The 22,919-nt window shown below is 39.6% G+C and overlaps 1 protein-coding gene across 5 annotated transcripts in view; it reads left to right on the top strand.

Annotated features, from left to right (window-relative positions):
- Positions 1–20,578, top strand: part of RIC8B (RIC8 guanine nucleotide exchange factor B) — a 103,125-nt gene extending 82,547 nt beyond the window's left edge. Inside the window, exons 9-13 of one of the 5 annotated variants that reach the window (XR_003511108.1) lie at positions 2,915–3,034; positions 5,949–6,032; positions 10,170–10,308; positions 10,955–11,131; positions 17,014–20,578. Coding sequence is in view for 3 of the 5 variants with exons in the window: in XM_027541889.1 (XP_027397690.1) it covers positions 2,915–3,034; positions 17,014–17,125 (232 nt within the window). In the remaining 2 variants the exon portion in view is untranslated. The remainder of the gene's footprint in view (positions 1–2,914; positions 3,035–5,948; positions 6,033–10,169; positions 10,309–10,954; positions 11,132–17,013) is intronic. The other 4 variants (XR_003511109.1, XM_027541890.1, XM_027541889.1 and 1 more) reach the window with 4 other exon arrangements.
- Positions 20,579–22,919: the final 2,341 nt, after the last annotated feature.

Here is a 22,919-nt window from a genome sequence, read left to right as displayed (position 1 = left end):
GAACCAAGAAAAGAATCAAATGTGCCCTGATCCAGGAATCATGTCCTGACTTCATGTGCTGTGGTATCCTCCTGACAGATTTTTTTCCCTAAGGCACAAGATGGCCTGTGCTAATTTCATTATATTCTAAAACATTGTGTGGATCTAATTTTTTTTGTCACCCTTCCATTGAGCTTGAAAAGAGAAGACTTCTCTTAAGAGACAGATGAGCATGACCTAAAGTAGTTAATACACCTGTCTTGCCTTATACCTTCTTCTAAGGCCGTATTTCTTTTGTCTGCTTGGAAAGTGGCATGTGCCTTATAATAAATACCTTTACTTACTTATTTTTAAGACTAGTTGTTTTTCTAATTTAACAGGCAGCAGAAGAGAAACCAGTGAAAATATGTCCTGTTGTTTTATGCCTAAGCAAATAAGAGATGAGTGGTGGAATTACATTTTCAGTGTGGCATCTGGAGACTTCTTAAAAATTACCTTCTCAGAAGCCTTGGGTCCTCTTTGTTCCTGACTTTGGGGAAATATGATGACCCCGTTGGAGAAGGCAATGGCAACCTACTCCAGTACTCTTGCCTGGAAAATCCCATGGACAGAGGAGCCTGGTAGGCTACAGTCCATGGGATTGCTGAGGGTCAGACACAACTGAGCGACTTCACTTTTCACTTTTCACTTTCATGCATTGGAGAAGGCAATGGCAACCCACTCCAGTGTTCTTGCCTGGAGAATCCCAAGGGACGGGAAAGCCTGGTGAGCTGCCGTCTATGGGGTCACGCAGAGTCGGACACAACTGAAACGACTTAGCAGCAGCAGCAGCAGCAGCAGCAGCAGCAGCAGATGACCCCGTTCAACATTTTTGTTAATGGCCACCAACTCGAGGCCTTTTTCTTTTATGAGCACCTGATGCTTCCCAGGTGGCACAGTGGTAAAGAATTCACCTGCCAATGCAGGAAATGAGGAGACTTGGGTTTGATCCCTGGAGGGGGCAGATCCCCTGAAGTAGAAAATAGCAACCCATTCCAGTATTCTTGCCTAGTAAATCCCACGGACAGAGGAGCCTGGCAGGCTACAGTCCATGGGTCACAGAGTCAGACACGACTTAGCAACTGAGCATGCATGAGCACCTGAAAAAAAGGAGAGGGACTAGTAGCACACAGTGAGCGTCTTAGCTAGGCTTTATCCCAGCGGTTCGTAACCTCAATGTGTATCACAATCAACTGGGGAAAAAATACATTTAGTTGGTTTCAGGTGAGGCCCAGGTCGCATCTTTAAAGTTTCTCAGATGATTGCAGTTTACAGCCAAAGCTAAGAATCACTGACAAGCCCGTGGGTTTTCAGACTGTTTCCCCAGAGTTCCTGAAAGTGTCTTAGGGGCTGCCTTCAGAGGAAGCAAGTGAGTGAGGATAGAAGGGAAGCAAATAGAAGGGATTCTAGGCCCCTACCCTCCTTGGCCATCCCTGGCCCCTCTTCTGCCTGAGCAATTCCACTTTCATCTATTTCATATATCAGCTTTCTGTGTAGATTTCATTTGTGTAAAAGGGTGAGGGTTTCCACTGCTTTGAAGGAAAAAGAAGTCTTTTAACCATGACCCCTGACAAAGGTCTTTATACAGAATGGTAAAATAGATGTTTAAGATCCAGTTTTTGAGGATGGTGAGCACTGAGTCCTTCTGCAAGAAATCTGTCAGGCAGCCTCTGAAAAATGTAGAAAAAGAAGTATTTTTTCTAACATTATAGTACCTAGCCCTTGCTCTATGTGAGGAAAAGCCCTGCTTAGTTAAGGAAGTCAACTTGCCCAAGTATAAAGGCTAAAGCCAGGCCAGCAAGCAAGGACATAAGCAATCACAATGTCTTGGTTTTGGCCCACATGATTTTTTTCCCTGTTTAGACTAGAACTGTTCTCCATTTTAGCCTAGTCCACAATACTCCACGTTACTTATACTTAGCCAGTTCACTCATCTGCCTATCCTTAAGGCCTGGCCCCTGAAAGCATTTGTGTTTATAAACCCTAGAAAGTAATTTATTGGCACTTTTCTGTTTGCAGGGATATTTGATCATTAAAAACATTACTGTCTGTACTTGGCTGGTACAGAATATTATAACCTCTTGTCTGCTTATCCAGAAAGACGTTTAAACTATAGATACTTGGCAGCCATTTAAAGAATTATCTTTTATTTCACCTCCCCCTCCTCCTCTTCAAAAAAAAAAAAAAATAGTATGACTTTTAAATAAGAGGATAGTTTGGTTTGGTATTAGAACTTCATACAAAGTTTATGGAACACATTCATTTTAAGTACTTTATTAAATCTATTTCCAGAAAGCCAGATGGCATACCTGTCTTTTGGTAGACTAGATTTCATTCCTTTTTTTTTTTCATCTAGGTCAGATCAAATCTGATTAAAATTGTTCTGCTTTATCTTTTATTATTTAAACACTCATTGCCTTCTGTGGTCTCACTAATGGACTAATTTCCTGAGATTATAAATTGGCATGCTTTCATTTTCAGATTCCAGCCTGTCATCATTTTTCCAATTTTTTTTGACATACTTGTTTTATGCTGTATCACAAAACAGGTTTCTTCTTCTCTGAAATCATTTGTCCCCTATATAATTAAGCTGTGCATCCAAGGATATTTATCCTAACGGCACCAATCTAATTTCCAATTTTTAGAAAGTAGCCATGCCTTCAAAAAAAAAAAAAAAAAAGCTGGCAAGTTAGCTATCACCCACTTCCCAAAGCAAATTAGTAGGAAAAGTCAGTTTTTTAAAAAAATTCCTATAGCAGTTCTATACCATAAAATTGCTACTGCCAATTTTTTGGCTATTATACTCTTTCTTATTATAACTTAAAACTTGGACCAGAAAAGTATAGAAAGAGCATAATTTGAAAACATACAGCATAACTTTTTTTTCTTTTTGTAGCATTAATCTTATCACTGGTCATTTAGAGGAACCAATGCCAAACCCCATAGATGAAATGACAGAAGAACAAAAAGAATATGAAGCCATGAAACTTGTCAACATGCTTGATAAACTTTCCAGGTATTGTATTCCCCTCCATTTTTTGCTTGGTTTCTAAAAATGTTCTATTTCTTTGTCTCTCTCACTGAGAGTTACCATAGAACAGCAACTCTGGAAATCCATGTTGATTGGAACAGGCTGGCCCAGGCAGCACTAGTTCAGACCTCTCTTGGCCACTGTGGTTCTTCTACATGTGCCGCTTATGGATGTGCGTTCCTCAACATTTCAGCTCTCAAAGCTAGGAGAGTAGCTGCCAGGTCACTGTGATATTTAACCAACTAACCTCCCTGTCTTCAAAAAGATGCTGCGAATTAGGTTTGATGATTTTGCTGCTTCTTGTATTTTTTCGTTTTAGTCTGTTTTGGTTTTTGTTCCAAATCATGATGCTTTTTATTTTTATTCATTTTTGATGTGCAAGTTTGCAATTCTTTCTTTTTGGATTGCTGCTGAAACCAAGAACTCTAAACTGTCTAGGAAAAGGTGAAAAGGAATAGCTCAAATGAAGGATTTTCTGAAAGCAGGCACTTGTATTAATTAGGGATTCTAAAAACAATTTCACTTTCCCTTCTTGCTTCACACCTCCTTCCCCTCCAAAAATAGCCAGTTTTGAAAATAATTAAACTAAATATATACTAATAAGTAACTAGTCATCTTGGAGGAGTTATTAGAAAGTATTCCTTTCACACTTGCCTGAATTGCTCAATTTTCTAGTCATATATTGAGTCACTGTCTCCTTTAAGCCATCTTGAGTGAGTGCTTCTGTGTGTTGGTGGCAGCTGCCACCAGAAGGTGAATTTCTTCTGGTCATCTCCTTTTTCACAACAACTCTGCAAAGGCTAGTATCCCTCAGTCAAGAGAAGTAGCAACTGGAATGGTAAAGCCAGAAAGTGAACCATAAAAGGGAAAGGTATAATAAAGAAATAGTCAGAGACTAAGAGCACAGCAGGAAGCTTAGAACAGAAGTGTTCAAAAACAGGAAGAGCTGACATGAGGAGTGTGACAAGTTAGGATATTTAGACCCTCTACAGAGTCTGAGTTTTCAAATGATGCTGATAATGCGATAGAATTTAGTTGACTTCCAGCTATTCCTTTTAAATTTCCATCATTTTCCCAAGTTTAGAATTTACAGCTAACCATGCTCATAATATTCAAAAGACATTGTTATCTCTTTGCATATGACATTCTTCATACTTTGTATAGAATATACATGTTTCTACCCTGAATGAATTTACAGTAAAAGAGAAGATATATTGTTAGAGCAAACATAGGAGGCAGAGGAACAGGTTCTGAATGAGCAAATAAAAATAAGATTTGTACTTCACAAGGATCTGATGTGGCAAGTGAAACACAGCAGTGTAACTACAGCAGCTAGGATGAGAACCAACAGAGTCCGCCTGGTAGATGGAGGGGGAGATATTAACAAGGACCAGGATGGAGCATACTAGCGTGAAGACAGTGAACTAGTTAGGTTGAATAAATTTTGTTTCTCTTAAATCGCATTTCAGTAATATGAGTTCTTAAAAGATAACACAGATACTATCCAGCTTGCCAATTTGCCCTGGATGAGTAAACATCCAGCCGACTCTCAGGTCAATCTGAAGGTGATACTGATTTTTGCATAGCAAAATATATCTTGTGTTGGCTTTGATGGTATGAATTTCACCATTCAAGTTGAAGTTAAGACAATTTTGAGAATAGTCCTAAATCACTTTTCCATGATGTGTGGTGGGTTTGTTTTTTTTTTTTACATTGTCTGCCTTTATGTGCTTTCTAACATTTGCTCTCACTAATAACAGTCAATGACAAAACTGTATGGAGATGAGCAGTGGGCATTCCAAAGCTGGAATGCAAAGAATGAACCCATTCTTTATGCGTCGTCTTACGTGTTTGTCTTAGTTCCTTCTCTTTTTTCACTGTTGTTTTTTTCTTTTTTTTTTTTGAGGTAAAAAAGATGCCATAAAGCCAAGGGAGACTAAAATCAGTAAATTCGGGGAATATTTATTAAGCAGGTACTCTGTGCAAGGCACTGTGCTAGGAAGATGAGGGAGATTCAGAGGTGAATGTGGTAGTCTCTGCCTTTGGAAAACTCACCTTTTAGTGTGGGATATGGCTATGAGCTACTCTAGAACACAGGGTAGAAGGAAGTAATGTCAAAATAAGGTCTGTATTGAACTGTGAGCACCAAGGAAAAGGAGCAGTTCATTCTGTTGCGATGAATCAGGGACTGTTTCACAGGGAAGGTAACAATTGTGCTGATCCTTGAAGTTTAAGAGGTGTTAGATTAACAAATGGAGAAATGACCGTTCATTCCAGGTGGAGGGAAACTTACTCTTGTTAATAAGATAAATCTTTGTTATTCACATACTGCATCTTTCTTCTAAAGAGCTCGTAACCAGAGCTAATTTATCACAATCTGATTAAGTTATCAGATTTATCATTAGGGAAAGCAAGGCCCAAAGAATTGCCCCACACATTTCCAAGCTAATGACTGATGAAAATCCATTTCCTTTCACAGTTTACAAAACTGTTTACAAAAAGTACACATTTCCTTTCACAGTTTACAAAACATACACTGTCTTTCTAGCTAAAGTGAGGCTAAGAACTTCATTTTTCAGAATTCAAGACCTTTGCTCTGTCCACTGTGCTACTGTGTCTGTCTGTTAGAGTCAGTGTTTGCCAGAATATTTCCTAAATCATCCTCTTCAGCAATGTGCTATTGGTTAGTTCCTTCAGCTGTCACTCTAAGGATGTTCTGCATCCCACCAAGTCTTACTGTGCTAAGAGTGTACTATAGCTTTGTCTGGTTAGCTTTCCTTTCCAAAAATGAAATCATTTTCTCCTGGGCCTGAGTTGAAAGGTGTGTGAGTAAAGGATAGGATTGGAGGTGATGTGGCCAATGAATGGACACTAGACACTCCCTTTTTTCCATCCATAGGAGAGCAGATGTGAAGGACCTGCACCAGGATGGTGGTTAGCAACAGTGGCCCGTGCCAAAGCACTTACCAAAGTGATGACTAAGGTTGGTCATGCCAAGTACTATTACTGAGCCTGGTGTAGGGTACAGATGTTATTTACCACCAAAACTGTAAAAACCACCAATGCGAAAATTTAAATTACATTTCCATTTTGCCTCCAGGCTGGACATAGCCACTGCTTCAAGTTGCTCACCGCCTTAGCAACTTTATCTAAGCTAGATTTTTAAGGACACTGGAGAGATCAGTGCTGAAACATTTTCTTCCCATTGAATACCAACTGACAGTGGTATTCCATGTGATTTTTCTTTTTTTAGTGTAAGGATTCTGTTTTAGACAGATGTAGGTAAGGGGATTGGCAGTGGACCTGGAGGTCTTAAGAGTTTGAGAATAATCTGAGCCCTATAAGTCCCATCATGTCTAGCTAGTACAGTGCCTTGTACCCTGTGATTTTCCCAGTGTGTTTGATGAAATGTCAAAGCTGATCCCCAAATCAAAGGTTAATTTTTTTGCTCAATAAAATAGCCTACATGGTTTAAAGACTTTAAAGTATACTTTTGTCAGTTCAATTTCTTGGCCAGATGTCATAAAATGCAGGTCTGGAAAGGAATTCTGTAAGGTACTTTGGTCCATGAGTGGCTAATTTAAATAATGGGGTACCTAATTTCTTTAATATAGAATGATAATTGTAATATTTATCAGACATAAGCATTAAGGCCTGAGGCATGGAGATTATAGAAAGCTTCATTTGACATTTTTAATGTGAGAACAGAGGTGGGAAAGAGGATGAAATTGGCCTGCCTCTCCACCTCTTCTTTCCTTTTTTGAACTGGAAAAAATATAAGTCCCTGCAACTTAAGCAGGAGATTAGAATTTGGATTGTATGTGGTTAAGCAAGTCCAGTGTGGCTAATACAATTGCATTCACCTTAGCTACAGCACACAATTTGCATATAACAGCACAGCCTCCTCCAGAAGAGGGGAGAGAAGATTGATGGCTTAAGCCTAAACTAACCAAGGGAAGTAATATTTCAAGTTTCAAACTTTGTTTTGACTTTTCTAATCCCCCTTAGTTTCTTAATTGGAACAGGACTGACTAATCTTCTACTGCATACTTACCCCATCACTGTTTAACAAGGTACACTGCCTTTTTGCTTATAAATTATATCAAAATCTTCTAAAATTTACATCTATATAAATAATTGTTTTCCATTTCTTCCCTTTCTTATCTATTCCTTGTCCAATATAATTTTACTAGCCATTATGTAGTATTGGTGGAACATGGCTTTCTTAATAAATGCAAGTACCAAATATAGAAATAGTTCCCCTTTAGTCTCCAAATATTATTTTTAAGCTTATTAAAGCTGGGACAGGTAATTTATGACTGAAAGTAATAACTATATAATTTTTTCTTTATAACTAAATTTCTTGACTCTGCTTATAAAAATAACAACTGTGATTACTCCCACCTTGATGAGTTAACCAAGGAAATGCTTTGTAGGTACATTTCAGAAATATGATCCAGTTTTTATAGCATTGTAAGATCTATTGTGGGTACGAAAGTGTAATGATCTCAATTGCTAACATCAGAAAATCCTTTAGATCTGCACTGTCCGATATGGTAACCACTAGTCATATATGACTACGGCTAGTCTGAATTGGGATGTCTTCTAAGTGTTAAAATACTCAGACATTCAAAGACTCAGTACAAAAAAAACAACAACAACAACAAAGACTCAGTACAAAAAGAGAATATAAAATACCTCAATTGTTTATTATGAATTTATGTTGAAATAATATTTTTGATATATTGGGTTAAGCAAATTATTTTAAAACTAATCTTACTTTTCTTACTTTTTCGATGTGGCTACTAGAACATTTAAGATTACGTATGTATGGCTTACATTATGTTTCTGTTAGATAGCACTGTTCTATCTCAATAAAAATACACTGCAAGTTTGCTTAGAAGCTTAATTAAAGGAACGTGGATCCAGTTAAACTAATATACCCTTACAGTGGTAAGGGAGAAATACGATATTGTTCATCTTTAGGTTAAAGAGGGCCTTTCCACTGGCTGGACACCTCTAAGTAGGATGTCATGCAATCTTTGTATTGCTTATTAGTAGTCATTGTCCCTTAACTCTGTAGTAGGAATGCCTACTTTGAGCTCTTGATTTAAGCACTAGCCAAAATGACTTTTGTTTATTAGAGAAACATCAAATAAGAATAATCTCCATTGACTACTTGCTCTTAGTCACCCTCCTCCTTTCTAATGGAGAAGAACATGTCAGAACTTCCATTTCTACTGCTTTATTCAACACTGTCAGTTGGCATGCTGACCTCTTATTAATATTTATTTTGCTAATTTTGGACAACAGGATAGAAAGGTCTGTAGAGAAATTACCAAGAAATAAAGATCACCTTCACTTAAGGGTAAAACTCAGTTTTATTTTTCTAACATTATCCCTAACCTCTTTCTCTATATTTTCTTAACCATACTCTTTAATGTGAGGTGGATAACACATTTTTAGAAGCTTTGCATGTGATCTTCTAACAGAAATGAGAATAATAAAAGACTAATATTTTATATATTGCTTTTAAGTTTGAAAACAGCCTTGTGAATTAGATAGGGTAAGAGATATTTTATTGAGGCGTAAATGGGACCAGTGATTAAGTATCTAAACCAAGATCAGCCGTCTTGTTAGTGATATAGTCAGGATTTGGTTCTTAGACTTCAGACTCTAAATCTTAACTGTTATTTTAAAAAATTACCAACATACAGCTCTCAAATTTGTCAGTCTGATTATCTTCAGTAAGATGCTCTAAATTTTAAATAGATTCAAAGGACAAAGACAGATAGTAAGCCTATTTACCTGAGAAGAAAATTAAGATTTGGAGGCCATTCCTGCTTTTTCAATCCATAATTGAGCTTTTCTCAAATATCAAGTCAGGTCCTAAGTAGTTTATATCAAAAACAAAAACAGCTTCATATGAAGGAAACCAGTAAAACTGCTATGATTCTATGTTACTATAAAATATTTTAATTATTTTGAAAAGAGGATATTCTGACAGATTCTTATATTCAGTGTGATCATATGAAGAAAATTAACTTTAGAAAGTCTTCCCTATTTACAAGGCTATTGCCTGTTTGTTCAGCTCCCGAAGTGGAAGGACATGCATGGTGTGGACAGTGTGCCATATCCATTTCTCTTGGGAATGATATTTTTATGTTGTATATTTTAACTTCCCAACTGTACCCAATCCCAAAGCATGACGGTGAGGCTGAGGGAAGGGTCTCAGAAATGTTTTTGAGAAATGGAGCTTGAAGACCTCGGATTTGGTACAGAAAAGCCACCACACCTCTCCTACCTATTGGTTAGTGGCTTAGTAAAAGATGAGTATAACTTCAGCACTAGGAAGCCATCAGATGGAAGATTATACTGAAAGATGAAGGGTCAGCAAAGGACATGCTCTGATGGTATATAACTGAACATTTAACTAGTGCCAAAAGTTGTATTAATTTCTTGAGGACAAAGCATTTAAAACACTTCAGAATATCACAAGTTTTGAGGAAATCCATTGTACTTCAATAGATTATGGACTATTCCATTGATGCTCAAGTATTGAAATAAGATGCACTCTCAGAATTATAGCAAAGATTACAGAGCTTCCTTCTCGGGGCTCTCACAGGCTCCGTTACAGCAGGCATTTTTGGAAAAGCTCTGTTAATTAAAATACTTTATTTATATATTTATTTTCATCCTATCTTCCAAATGTGAAAGGAATTAAATACAAAATGGCTAATTTTAAATGTCAGGGTTCTTTTTTTCCAAGCCAACCTTACATTAAGAACAGGAATCCCTGTGCCAAAGAAATGGTTCCCAATTATCCCATCCTGGGTTTTGTTATACATTGTACAGAAGTCAACAAAACAAGTATGTAACAGAACCTGCCTAAATAACAGCCACCCTCATTAAAATCAGAATTAATCAGGGGGTGATTGAAGGAAGCAATGCTTCATAGGTTCCCCCTTTTTCTTCTTTTCTAATCATAGAACAAAATATGTTACATAAAAGGATTGGAACTATTATGCAGTACTCAATTAGAGGGAGGTGAATAGGTCTCTAACATGCTGTTTTATCAAAAGAGCAGACTGGTGTTTGCATGACTGTTGTTTCATTACAGACCCTGTCATTAATTCCATGTGTCAATACTGCCCTGTAGTACACAGAGCAGACAAGAAAGAAGAGCCCTTGAAAACAAGGGAATGATTTTTGAGTCGTTATCAAGCTAAGTGGCAAGCGGGAAGCTGAAACTCGTATAGGTAAATTCGAAGGGACTCTTGGGAGATCTGCAAGTGGGAAACAAGAATGCATTTTACCAACTGCTTAATTATGTCCTGTTTTTCAACAAGTACACTTGAATTGAATGCTTTGTTTGTATTGCACAAAAACATGTGCTTTGGGCAAGAGTATTCTCTTGTTTCCAGGTCAAGTAAGGTGTTTTATACACATACACATCTGGCCTATTCTATAATGTGCTATTGGGTATGTTAGTATCTGAGCCCCAATATTGCACTGTCATTTCTGGGGGAAAGTTACGTAGGAACCAGAAGTCTAAAAAGTGGAGCTTTCGCTAAGTCCTGAGAGGTTGTATAAGCCCAGGCATCCCAGAGGAGCATACTTACAGGGAAATGGTGGCTCAGGAAAATGTGGAACTATATCTGGGGAAAAAAAAGACAGACTATAAAGCTTTCAATATGGTATAAATTCCATAATCTCCCACCCCTAAACCTTTAAAAAAAGTACTTTTTGGTTTCCGTTAGCAGTCCTAAGGGTTAGGCTGGGGCAAAATAAGGTTTCCTTTCTTGGACGTGCTTTATCTGTGTCCTCGTTCCTGGCCAAGCCCTTATAGATTATGGTTCCTTATCGTTTAGTAAGATCAAATTTCTAAATGATGTTTCGTTCCAGTTGAACATTCTTGGAGGCTTATCTCTTCCCTGGCCAGATGCCTGATCAGATGAGAAGCCCGCCATGATACTGTCACAGTGCCTAGAATGGGCTCTTTATCCAGTAGACATCACTGTACTTTTTGATGATAACGAGGGCAGTCTTAACTTGTGTTAAGGCCTGTGTATAGCATTGAAGGTAAGTATGAAGGAGTTATTGCTATGTGAATATCTTAACCCTGATGCACATTTCAGTATATAGTATCTTCGTTTAACCATGATCTACATATATCTAACACCTAGCCATCCTTTTTAGATGGGACCTTTATAATTTAGGACCAGTAACTCTTCATGAAATGGCCTGTTTATTGAGGGCCATGATTAAATTTAGATCCATCCTTGTAACATTTGCCATTGCTTTGATTTTATTTTTGGAATCATTCTAATCATTTTGCTGGTAGCTTTGCAGAAAGGACTTGTGGTCTTGGTGTATGTCAGTGACAATTAGGTAGGCTGCTGTACTTGACTTTTAGGTTTAGAAGATCTTGATTAGAAACAAAAGCCTAGCAGTTTCAGTGTCTTAAAAACCTAGCCGCTTTTTAAGTAGATCATAATTATTTAGTAACCTAATATTTAGTCTCTTGGAATTAGAATAGAATCTTAGGGATCATCTTGTCCAACCCCTTCATTTTATAGATGGGGAGACTCAAGCCCAGAGAAGGAAATGACTTGCCCAAGGACACCCAGCACATTAGTGGACAATCTGAGTCTAGACCCACTGGTGCCCCAGATGTAAGCAGCCGAGTCTACATGAATCAGTGGTTGGAAATTCCAGGTTGTATGGCACAAAGAGGGCCTTGATTTCTGGACGGTCAGAATGTCTGATGACATTGACTCATCAGGGAAGTAATTATAGTCAAAATAGTATGAGGATGACTCGTGGCAAATGGTTCTCTACCATTGTCCATTGATGCTATGACCCATGTATTATATTCTTTCAGTAGAACTTTACTGAGCACCTATTATGTGCCCATCCTAGATCCTGCAGATCACAGCCAGAGAAGACATGGACTCTGTCCTCAAGTTGCTCAAGTCCTGTAGAAAATGAGAAATCTCTGGAAAGCATCATGCAGAATTCCCTGTAGAATGCTAATACTTTTCCTAATTGTAAATCTTGGTGATGAAAATGAACCTTTTCTCTTGGTCAGGGTTTGTTTATTAGGTGTCACATAAAACACTATACCATTCCTTTCTGTGAAAATACAAGATAATACCAACTGCAGCTAAATTGAGTTCATAAACACTTATTGAGGATCTACCATCTGCAAGGCACTGTGCTAGACACATAGGGATATGAAAATGAATACAGTGTAGAATATTTTCTTTTTAAATGTCAAAGCAGTATTGTTTTATAGCTTTCAACCTTTGTAATAAGAATTATTTTTAATAAATAGTCTTAAAATATGGGACCCTTGAAATAGAAGACAAAATATCTCTGTACTGTAACCCAGACTTGTCAGCCCAGGATTGCAAAGTCTCCATCCAAATCCTCTTTTGTACCCCATATCTGTCTTGAGCTTTCTTTTTCCTTTATCTCAGCCAAGCCAGCCTGCTTGCCAGTCCCTGCACACAACTGACTCTTGCTTCTGTGCCTTTGCTTGACTAACCTCCTGCTTCGGGATGCCTTTCTCCCTGTGAATCTGTGTCCATCACTGCCATTACAGTCTGGCCCTGAACCCATCTCCTGCCAGGAGCCTGTGATCAGCATCCCCATCTCCTCCGTGTCCCTCCCACGTGTACATAGCCCATATGACTGGTGGAATAACAGTTCTGTGGTATTCATTAATGCTTCCCATTCTCTGTCCACATCTTGCTCATCTAGATACAACAGATCTTACTAAATGAAGCAGTTTAGTATAACCAGGTCATTTTTCAGACCTTTTAGGAGTAAGTTTCTATATCAAAGAATTCATTTTGGTATTTGTGGGCTGTTATATGATAGAGAGGAAGAGCAGAATCATTAGGATGGGGGTTTGAAAAGTAAGCCTCGGGGTCCATAAGAGAAAAGAGTCTATCTGTAAGTGATCCTCTCTCCTTCCATTCCCAAACAGGATGAGAAATTGCCTTTAAATAAATTTCAAATACAGTAAGGGTGTACTGAACTGTCAAGCTAGGGAAAGCAGGGCTCTGCCTGTTAATCATCTCAAGCTTGTTGATCTGCTGTTCTGTAATTCCTTTAATATTGTTTAATGTGTGTGTGTTTTACCTTCTGAACTGACTAAAAGCTTCTTGAGGACAGGGACCATGTCTTTTATTTGCTTCTGCATATTCTTCCCCCACTTATTCCCAAAGACTGCCCTAACAATCTTGTGGAAACCTTCCTTCCATAAGCACATAAAGGACAGGAAATGCATCTCATGGGTTCCAACTACACCCCAGCCATCACACTATGTATTTCATATGTATAATGACCTTTCACCCTCATGACGATTCAGTGAAATGGGTATTCCTATCCCAATTCTACCGATAAGGAAACTGAAGTTCAGAGAATTCAAGATCTTACTGCTATAGAACCTAGGTCTGATTCCAAAACCTTTATATGCCTTTCACTGTACCACAATAACAACAACTAATATTTAGGACTCCTTTACAGTACATAGAACTCTTTCATTTATACTATTATTGTTGCTGTTACTACTACCACTGCTAGTACTATAACCCCTTAAGTCATCACTAGGAAGTAGGTAGGTAGAGCTAGTATTATTATCCCCATTTCACAGACGGGAATACAGAGACTCAGAGACTTGCCCAAGATCACACAACTGGTAAGTGGAAGAGCCAGGACTTCAAAGAGACTTCCTGACTCTAGACCTTTTTGTTCTTTCCAGTGGATCACATTGCCGCCTTAATTTATCTGCATGAATGCATAATTATTTGGCCAGTTATCACTGACACCTCTCCTACAGGAGTGTCAGTAAGACAAGACATCCTATAGCATCCTATAGCCATGTGAAAAAGAAAATAATTCATATCCTTAGAAGAGCTTCTATGTTAGTAGAGGGGTGATAGAGAAAATCCAAAAAATAAAGCCTTGAGAAGAATAGTTCACAGGTGAGCATTAAAATATGAGCCCCTTTATTCTATAGATGAATTTTCATAATTTGGCTATAAAACTTTTGTAATGTTTTTAATTATTTCTATTATAAAATTGGATTAGGGAGTAGGGGTGCAACCTATGGACTTGATTTGAAAATATTCCTCCTGGGTTTGGATGAGAAAGTACTGGCTACCTTGTGCAAGCTGGTAGCTAGCCCCAGTATCATTCTGTTACCAGAGAAATACAGAAATATTAGGAGTGATGGCATGCCCCCCCAGCAGTTCATCACTATCTTGGTAGAATTCATGCAATCTCATCTACTGATCCCATTCCACACCCCCATACCCTTCACCCCACCCCACCTTACTGTTCTGCAGTCACCAACCCCTTCAAACCTTTGAACTTTCTGATCCCTTAATGTTTCACCCCAGAAGGTGGTGCCCTTCTCCTTTTGTATTGATTATTAGTAAACAGTGTCCAGTATCACAAAGGCCTTCAGGACAACCACAACTAGGAATTGTTACTAAAGTACAGATGTGGAGTATGAACTGGTGCTAGAGAGAAGTTTCAGTGGAAGCAGATTGTTCTCTAGTTCCACTAAACATTTCTACCTGGTTGTCATGCAGAGTTCTTCACTGTCCTGAAAGATGTTAGTGTCTTCCCCGTCCCCCCAAATCTGCTCCATCTGCTGTGCTCTTGCTCGAATGAATGGTCACCATCCACATGGTCATCTGAGCTGGGAGCCATAGAGACACTCTTCCTCACTCCCCTTTACCAACTCTGCCCTCCCAGTGGATGACAGCTCTACCTTGGAAGTGATGCCTTTTCTTCCCACAACCACAGCCACAGCCCAACTTTCTGTCTCCTCTCACACGCACTGTTACAGTGACATCCTCGTGACTTGCCTCTCTGCCAGTTTCCCCGATTCCGACGTGTCTTTGCACTGCTGCCAGAGATTCTTCCCTATAAACCAACCCTGGCCGGGCATTCCTTACAGGCTAGGACCCAAGCTGCTTACTTTGACATTCAAGACACTTGACTGCCAAACCCCAAACTGCCCTTGCAGACTTACTTCCTGCTGCTCCTTCAGTGAATCTCTCCCCTCCCCAAACACTGGGCCCTTTCCCAGCTTGAGAGCAGAGAAAGAAATTGACACAATCCAGAAAGGTCTATACAGTCACAAGTAGGTGGGACCATACAGAGCCCTCCACACAATCTCCCTTGCTGGCAGAGTCCTGTGCCATCTTTGCCTGGCATAGGACACCTCCCCAGAGGTGCTGCTCCCACCTTCCCCAGGCAATTAGATCGATGCTTCGTCTCAGGAGCTGTGATTTCCTTTGTTCCTGATCCTGTTACAGCATTTACCCCATTATGTCCTGAGTTATTTTCCGTGTGTATGTTTCACGCACTGCTCGAGGGCAGCAGCTGTGCCTGGCCTTCCTTCTCTCCCCAGTATATGACACAGTTCTCAGCACATAGTTGTTGAGCAGCTGAACTCAGAGTGTGTTCCTTCAGTGCAGTTAGAGCAGATGTGCAGAGAGCCCTGGGCTGGGGTTCAGGGACTGTCCCAGGTCCAGTTTTGCCACTAGACGTGTGACCTTGGGTAAGTCACTCAGTCTCCTTTATTAAACAAGGGAGTTGGACTAAATGATCTCTAAGGCCGCTTTAAATTCTATGATTCTGACCCCATTTCTGGGATCACGAAACACATTTCCTACTTGATAAATATTTAGCAACCTCAATTTAACCAGTCAACCATCCATATTAATAGAGTCTTCAGACTCTCAGCAGTAGTCTTCTGGTAAGAGCTGCTTGATAGGCTCCTGTTGGCTTATCCAGCGTCCCCTGAGCTGTTCTCCCCTTCCCCAGAAGTCTCTCTGCACTTGTAACACTAGCACACGGTTGTGTGGCTGGCCCTTCCCAGTAGGGAGCCCTTCTTTGTGCTGGCCTGAGGGACAACCACAAGGAAGCAGAGGGAGAGGAGGCTTTATTACCTTCCTTCACTCTAGCTCCCACCAACATTACAGTTGCTGCCATGTGGGTTCTTGTTGTAGACATGTTTTTAGAGGGCAATGCCCGTTTCTGTGAGAAATAAGTTTTAAGCAGCTCATGTGCTCTTCAAGACTCCTTTTAAAGTACACTGCTGACTTTTTGGGGTGGGAGGAGGACTAGAGTTAGCAGCTCAACAGGTACATTCACCATAATCTCCATATAATAAATAAGAGCCCATGAAAAGATTAAATAAATCTTTCCTAACGCTTTTTGATTGGCTTAATCAATAATTAATCATCTTTAGATGAGGCCGTAACTTGTGGAGTAGATATAATTGGATTAGCTGAGGAGAGGCAGTTGGGGCGCTTTGAAGAGATTAAAATGGCTGTCAATCCCATAATTAAACTGCCACAAACAAAAGCAATGGTGTTTTTTTAAAAAAGAAGGAGAGAAAGAAGGAAAGAAAAGGGAGGGAGAAAGTTGGGAAAGGCCAACTGATTTGAAATCAATAAGTACTTATATATCACTAGAGACTGGACAGGGAAAAATCAAATGGCAGATTTATTCCATTAAATTAAATCCATACATATCAAATCAGCCATTTAATTACATGGCTGGTCCACTGGGACAGGTGAAATTTTGGCAGCTTCAACTTCTTAACTAAAACAAATCCACAAAAGGAAAAAAAGTCAATTATTAAAAACAGAAGAGACCTGCTCCTTGTCCTGAGCCCATTTAGACCTTGACTTTTCATACTTTTAATTGGCTTAGTAGGTTTGGCCTGTGTGAATGAAGTCTTTTATCTCCCTCTTTTTCTTTCCATACCCCTTTCATCTTTCCTGTTACAAACACACAGAGAGAGCTTGAGGAAAAATACTTTGGTTTTTAAAGACTTTTCTTTTTTTTTTAAAGGATGTGGATTCGGGCGGGGGGAGGGTGTGTGTGTGATGCTGGTGAATACTTTTTTCTCTCTCTTTTATCTCTTTTTCCAGAGAGGAGTTGCTTAAACCAATGGGACTAAAACCTGATGGGACAATAACGCCTTTGGAAGAAGCACTCAACCAGTACTCTGTCATCGAGGAGACCAGCTCTGACACAGACTGAAAGCATCACCTGCTCAACTCTCAATATTGCTTTTATCAGCATCTTTTCTCTGTAGCTCCAGGGGAATCTTTTCTCTAAAACATTTATGCCCTTGCTTTGGCTAGAAACACATTAACTGGTTTACTCATTGAGAATCCAGCGTATTTAAGAAGTGATCCTGTGTTTTTGCGATATTGAGGCATTCATACAGAGCTGCAGTTAGATGGAGTTGCAGGGACTAGGAAGAGGGAAAAAAAATTCCATTCTGTCAAGATGGAACTGAAGGACTTCACTCTATAAAGCAGCCCTGGTTGAATCTGGCAGTTCTGTTTGCCAAGATTCTTAACAGAAGATTTAGCTGTGTCCTTCCTCTCACTTGTGTGAGCTGCCCTTTCTGAATCTCTCCAGAGACGGAGGCACATGGGAAGCAGAATGAGCTGCTAAAAGGGGCGAAGGCAAGTGACCCTTTAGATCAGGACTGAGTGAATGGAAGCCAAGCAGCTGCTCCATAGGCCTAGCCCCACTCTTCACTTCATTTCAATTTTGTATAAATCTATAGAGACTCACACACACGCACACACACACACACGCACACACACATACACAGCCCCAGACTTGCAAACTGATTACATTCAAAAAAGTTTGTATGTCACTTATCTAGAACTTCAGAATACATTTCTCCCTATAAAGTTACAAAAGATGGTTTAGTTCTGAGGCAGCTACCAATGCCTATTTATTCCCTAATAACCTGAACACTAGTACCATAGAACTGAACCCCCATCTGTATTGCTGCATGGGGAGCATGCATTCTGAGGTCTAACATAGGGGTGCCAGGAAAACATACCCTCCAACCCGGAAGAGGGAATGGGGAGCCCTGGGTACTGGGAGTTCTTCTGTGGCCTCTGCTGAGGGTGGAGGAGACAGCAGCACCCATTTGTACATATAGGTCATTCATACGCCACATGTTTTAAATCGGGGACTGTGTGTGCTTGTGTGTGTTCTACCTTTCTACCATATGTGATCAGTTTAATGGTAACTTTATTTATTTAAAAAAGAAACACAAATAGTTACTGTTAAACTGATTAAGGCTGTTTTTACTTTGGTAAAACAGATTGGTCATATGAAAAAGTAGAAAATGAATCATGCAATAGACAGTGGGTCTAGTTAATCAATGGCTAAAGTTGAAAAGGGGTTGGTTTCCTCTTATATATATATATATGTATGTATGTATATACATACATATATATACACATAATGTGCTTAACCACTGCCTTTTAAAACTTTAAATAAAACATTGGGGTTGATTCAATTTAGCCATCTGTGTGTGTTTCTTTATAAACAATATTATTTATTGTTTATTGGGGTAAACAATACTATTTCACAGTTTATGCTTTTTTAAAGTGCTTTTACATCTATTATCTCAGTTGTAATAAATAGCTTTTCTAAGGATAAAGTACACAGAGTATTAGTGAAATGTCATTTATCCAGAAGCCACTTCTCTGGCAAAAGTACAAATCAGGAATTCAGTTTTAAAAGGCCTTTGAGCTGCCAAAAGAGATGTCAAAGTTTCTTACAATTTATTTCTACGTGAGAGCCTCAAGAATCTATCTCACTTTTTGCCTCTTTACTAAAATTTGCGTATATTTTAACATGTTTAGTTATCTGACTTCCAAGTCCACCAAAAAATATATATATATATGGCAAAAGAGGAGGCTGTTGGATGGAAGGCAGACCTACTGAAAGCAGCAAAAATCCAACTGAAAACTGGATAGGAATGTGGGGACAATGAGAACTACTTGAGGCATCATAAGTCTGGAACCATCTGTTTCCCAAAGGACATTCTAGTTGACCCAGAAAGTATCCATACAATAGTATGGCCTGTAAACTAATTCTCATAATGATGACCTTGTGTTTCTTTTTTAAAAAAGTTAAATCCAGAATACTCTATAAAAAGACTATAAAGAACACAATACATTTTAGGATTTTCATCCAAAATAACTGGAGTAGAAGTTATAGGCGACCCATGTTTTAACAGTAAATAAAGTGAAACTTGGTAATTCATAATATTAGATTAAGTGAAAAAAAGTTTAGAAAAAAGAATTTTGAGTATTTTTGTTACTTCATTCTACAAATGCATTTTTAAGATATTTTTATAATTTCTGCAATCAAATAGCTTTGGCATGAGTGTCGCTTACCTAAATGAAGACATGTTTAATGAAATACCATCTTGCCAGCTTTATGCAGAGTTAGTGTTTGAACAGTCTTGTTTAAGTTACTGTGCTCTTCTGTTTTCAGTGAGTTCTGTTTCATTTTGAATTTCTCTGTGCTGGGCACTAGGCTTTGTTTTGGAGAGAGAATTTGCAGAGGGAGAAGATGCAAGTGACTTCATCTTGCACATGGAAAGAGAACCAACATTTGTCAATTGCTTGCTCTGTGCTGGGCTTTTTATGTATCTTTATCTTGTGTATCCTCATCACATCTCATGTTAGAGATCACCTCTGGAAAGTACAGTAAGTTACCCAACATCACACAGCAAGGAAGACTCCAACTCGGGCTGGCCTGACCCCCCAACACCTTACCTTCCCCTTCACATTGCCTCGGGGGTCCACCTTGTGCCTCCTTATGACTTTAGAATGCTGGGAGACTGGTAATTCTTGGGCTGTTTTAAGCAATAAATATTTCAGCATAACTGGCTTAAAGAACTTACTAAGTAGGGAGGTGACCAAAATGAAATTGAAGTATGAGCAGGAAACATGCTCAGTTAGTACTGAATTTCAGATAAGGGTGTGGAATGCTTTAGGTCAGAGATTAGGGCTGCAGGCTCCCCAACACCGCCGCCCTGCCCTGACCCTCGACATGTCTTGGCTCAGTGACCTGCAATGGGGATGGTGAGAATACACTGGCCAACTGCGCTCTGCAGGCCCCTGTGTCTACATCCCTCCCAGTCTTTAAAACAGGGTATGGGGAAGCAAGTTTGAACATAAGGCACTTGAGCTGCTGCTTTAGAGTAATAGTCAGCAAATACCTGAGGCCCTTTCAAGCCCCTTTCACACACCCACTGGTCCTGAGAGGTGGACAGAATCGACCTTACTGTCCCTCCTTAATAAAAAAGATGTGGGCAGAGGTGGTATAAGTATGCAACCTCCCCTCACAACCATCCGTCTTGCTGCCTCCCAGTACTAGATGTTTCTTATGTTGACTTCCCTTCCCCCTCGGATTTTAAAAATAATATGTTTCATTGTGGAAAGTCTGGAGAATACAGAAAATACTAAAGTTAATCATTCACCCCACAACCCACCACCTGAGATAGTCTCTGTTAATGTTTCAGCGTATTTCTGTCCTGTGTTTTTTCTATGCGTATATAATTTATTTTACTACTAGATTGGGATCATGCTGTATTTACAGATTTGTATCCTGCTTTCTTCTTTAACATACTGTAAGCATTTTCCCATGTCAATAAATATTCTTCAAAAATTAATGGCTATATGATATTCCATTATATGCATTGTGGTAAAACAGTAGTAATTGCTTACCAGTATTATTCTTCCTTACTAATGGAGGAGACATCATGACCTATCCCTCCTCCTCCCAAAAATCAGTGCCTGCTGCCTTTCTGGGAGGCAGCATGGGCCTTGTCAGCACTGCAGAACTGCAGGAAAGGGGAATGGGCGCCAGGAAGAGCAGACTAGCTCTGCCATACACAGTCCAGCAGGAGCCTTGGTGGCACAGATCATGACACAGCTAGATTAAGTGGCTAGATGATTCTATAATTTTTGTTAAGGAGAGGCATTTGAAAAGGGCAAGGTATCTAGCTGACTTTAAGAAGTCTGCATGTGAAAAAAAAAAAAAAAAAGCTGTCAATCATGTTTACTATGGTGTGGTCCAGTTACTGACGTTGGAGCCATTCTTCACTGCAATAGCAGAAGTGAAAGGGGCTACCCAGGGATGGGGAGAGACATGTTATTGTTTCAAGAAAAGTGAAGGGATACCTGTCAACACCAGTGGGCATATGATGAACACAACATGGAGAAGGAACAAATGAATGGCGTTCCAGGGACAGGTTATGTGGGCGAGGGAGGCAGGACGGAGAGAGTTCTGACAACTGCCCTAAGTGAGAAGATGCAAGGAAACAGGTTTCTAGAGAGGGTGTGACTGAGACACCGAGTCCCAGCATCCCGTCCTTAAGAAGACTCAGAACAGCCTTTTCTTAAGGGAGGGGTGGGGAGACTAAGCCTCAGTTCCTGAATCAGGCATTGTACACAGTGAACCAACATTCCTGAGCATCTAGAATTGTGTTAGCTACACAGCATCCTTGACAGAGAGGAAAAAGTTGTCACTCCAGTCCAGAGTTCAGTGGTTCAGATGAACCCTGGTTGAGAAAGGCTGTCTTAAAAGATCAAAATGATTCTCTGAGGCATCTGGAGTCCGATTTGTGTTTTCCTTTAATGTAACACAGGGGAGATCCTGGGCCCTAGTCTCCAGCTCTACTGTATCCAGGTCTCACAGACCTGTACCTTTTTCGCATTGAACATAGTTATAGCTGCATATACTTCCTGAATAATTACTGTGCCAGACACCGTGCTAAACATTTTATGTGCACTTACTAATTTCATCGTCATGACCATCTTATGAGGTACGTACTATTAGAATAATTCCCACTTTGCAGATGAGAATAATAAGGCATAAAGATGTTATGTACTATGTGTAAATACTATGCTATATGTTGCTTCTGCAATCAGAAAAAAATGCAATAAAGTCTTATTTGAGAGAAAAAAAATTTCAGAAGAGATTGAAATAGGAAAAACAGAATTGGAAAATGACTTGAACACATTTTTCCGTGAACACTCCATTTCCAGATCCCCCCACTGCATAGAATACCATAGCCCTGCTAGTCTCAAAGAAAGGCCCATACTCACAAGCACATCAGTCCACGTTGGTGTGTCCAGTAAACACTGACTGAGCGTTTACCATGTACCGTGCATGACTGAAGTGACAGCATGCACAGCATGGTTCAAGGTGCTTGGGGACACAAACACAACTGAAAGTCCCTGTCCCCAAAGTGCCCATAGTGTGAGAAATCCAGAACCAAAGCCTGGACAAAGTGCTACAGGATGCCAGCAGGAATATGGGGTTGAGTAACAGTTTTATAAGTGACATTTGAGCTGAGCACGAGTTCGCCATGTGGAGGAGAGAAAAAAAACTTTCCACCAAAAGAACTGGCCCCAACAAAAGCTCGTGTGTTTGACGTGATTATAGAACACAAGCAGCTAAGTAGGACTGAAATAAAGGCATCCCGTATCTCAAGATGGCACACGGGAGTACCAGCGTTTCAGGGGAGGAAAGGACAAACCAGAAGGATCATGCTGGCCTCCCTATGGAGACTGGAGTGCGGAAGGGATAGGAAGGAAGAAAAGAGACCAGATAGAAGACTGCTGCAGCTACACATGACGGGTAAGCAGGGCCTGAACTGGAGTAGTGGCAGGTATAAAAAGGATGGAGTCAAGAAATACCTAGACATTGGAATAAACACAATCTGGCACTGTGGAAAGGCAAGAAAGCACTCATTTAAACTCAGGTGGGAATGACTTTGGGGAAAAGATAGTCTAAAACATTGGCTCGACCAACCTGTGAGCTAAGCAACTTTGGGTTTGGGAACAGGAGGGTGGTGCTAAGAAGTATTTCAAGGAATTTGCAGATCTGTAGGGTCTCCAAGCATCATTTACACACTGAATGAAAAATGTTTTGGATATAAAGTACAGATATTTTACAAATACTGTATCAGATGTTGATGTGATAAGAGTTCATTGATAAGCAT

This window comes from Bos indicus x Bos taurus, chromosome 5, assembly GCF_003369695.1.
Source record: "Bos indicus x Bos taurus breed Angus x Brahman F1 hybrid chromosome 5, Bos_hybrid_MaternalHap_v2.0, whole genome shotgun sequence".
NCBI classification, from domain to species: Eukaryota; Metazoa; Chordata; class Mammalia; order Artiodactyla; family Bovidae; genus Bos; species Bos indicus x Bos taurus.
Note: the sequence above shows the minus strand (reverse complement) of the source record. Positions and strands in the feature narration are given on the sequence as shown.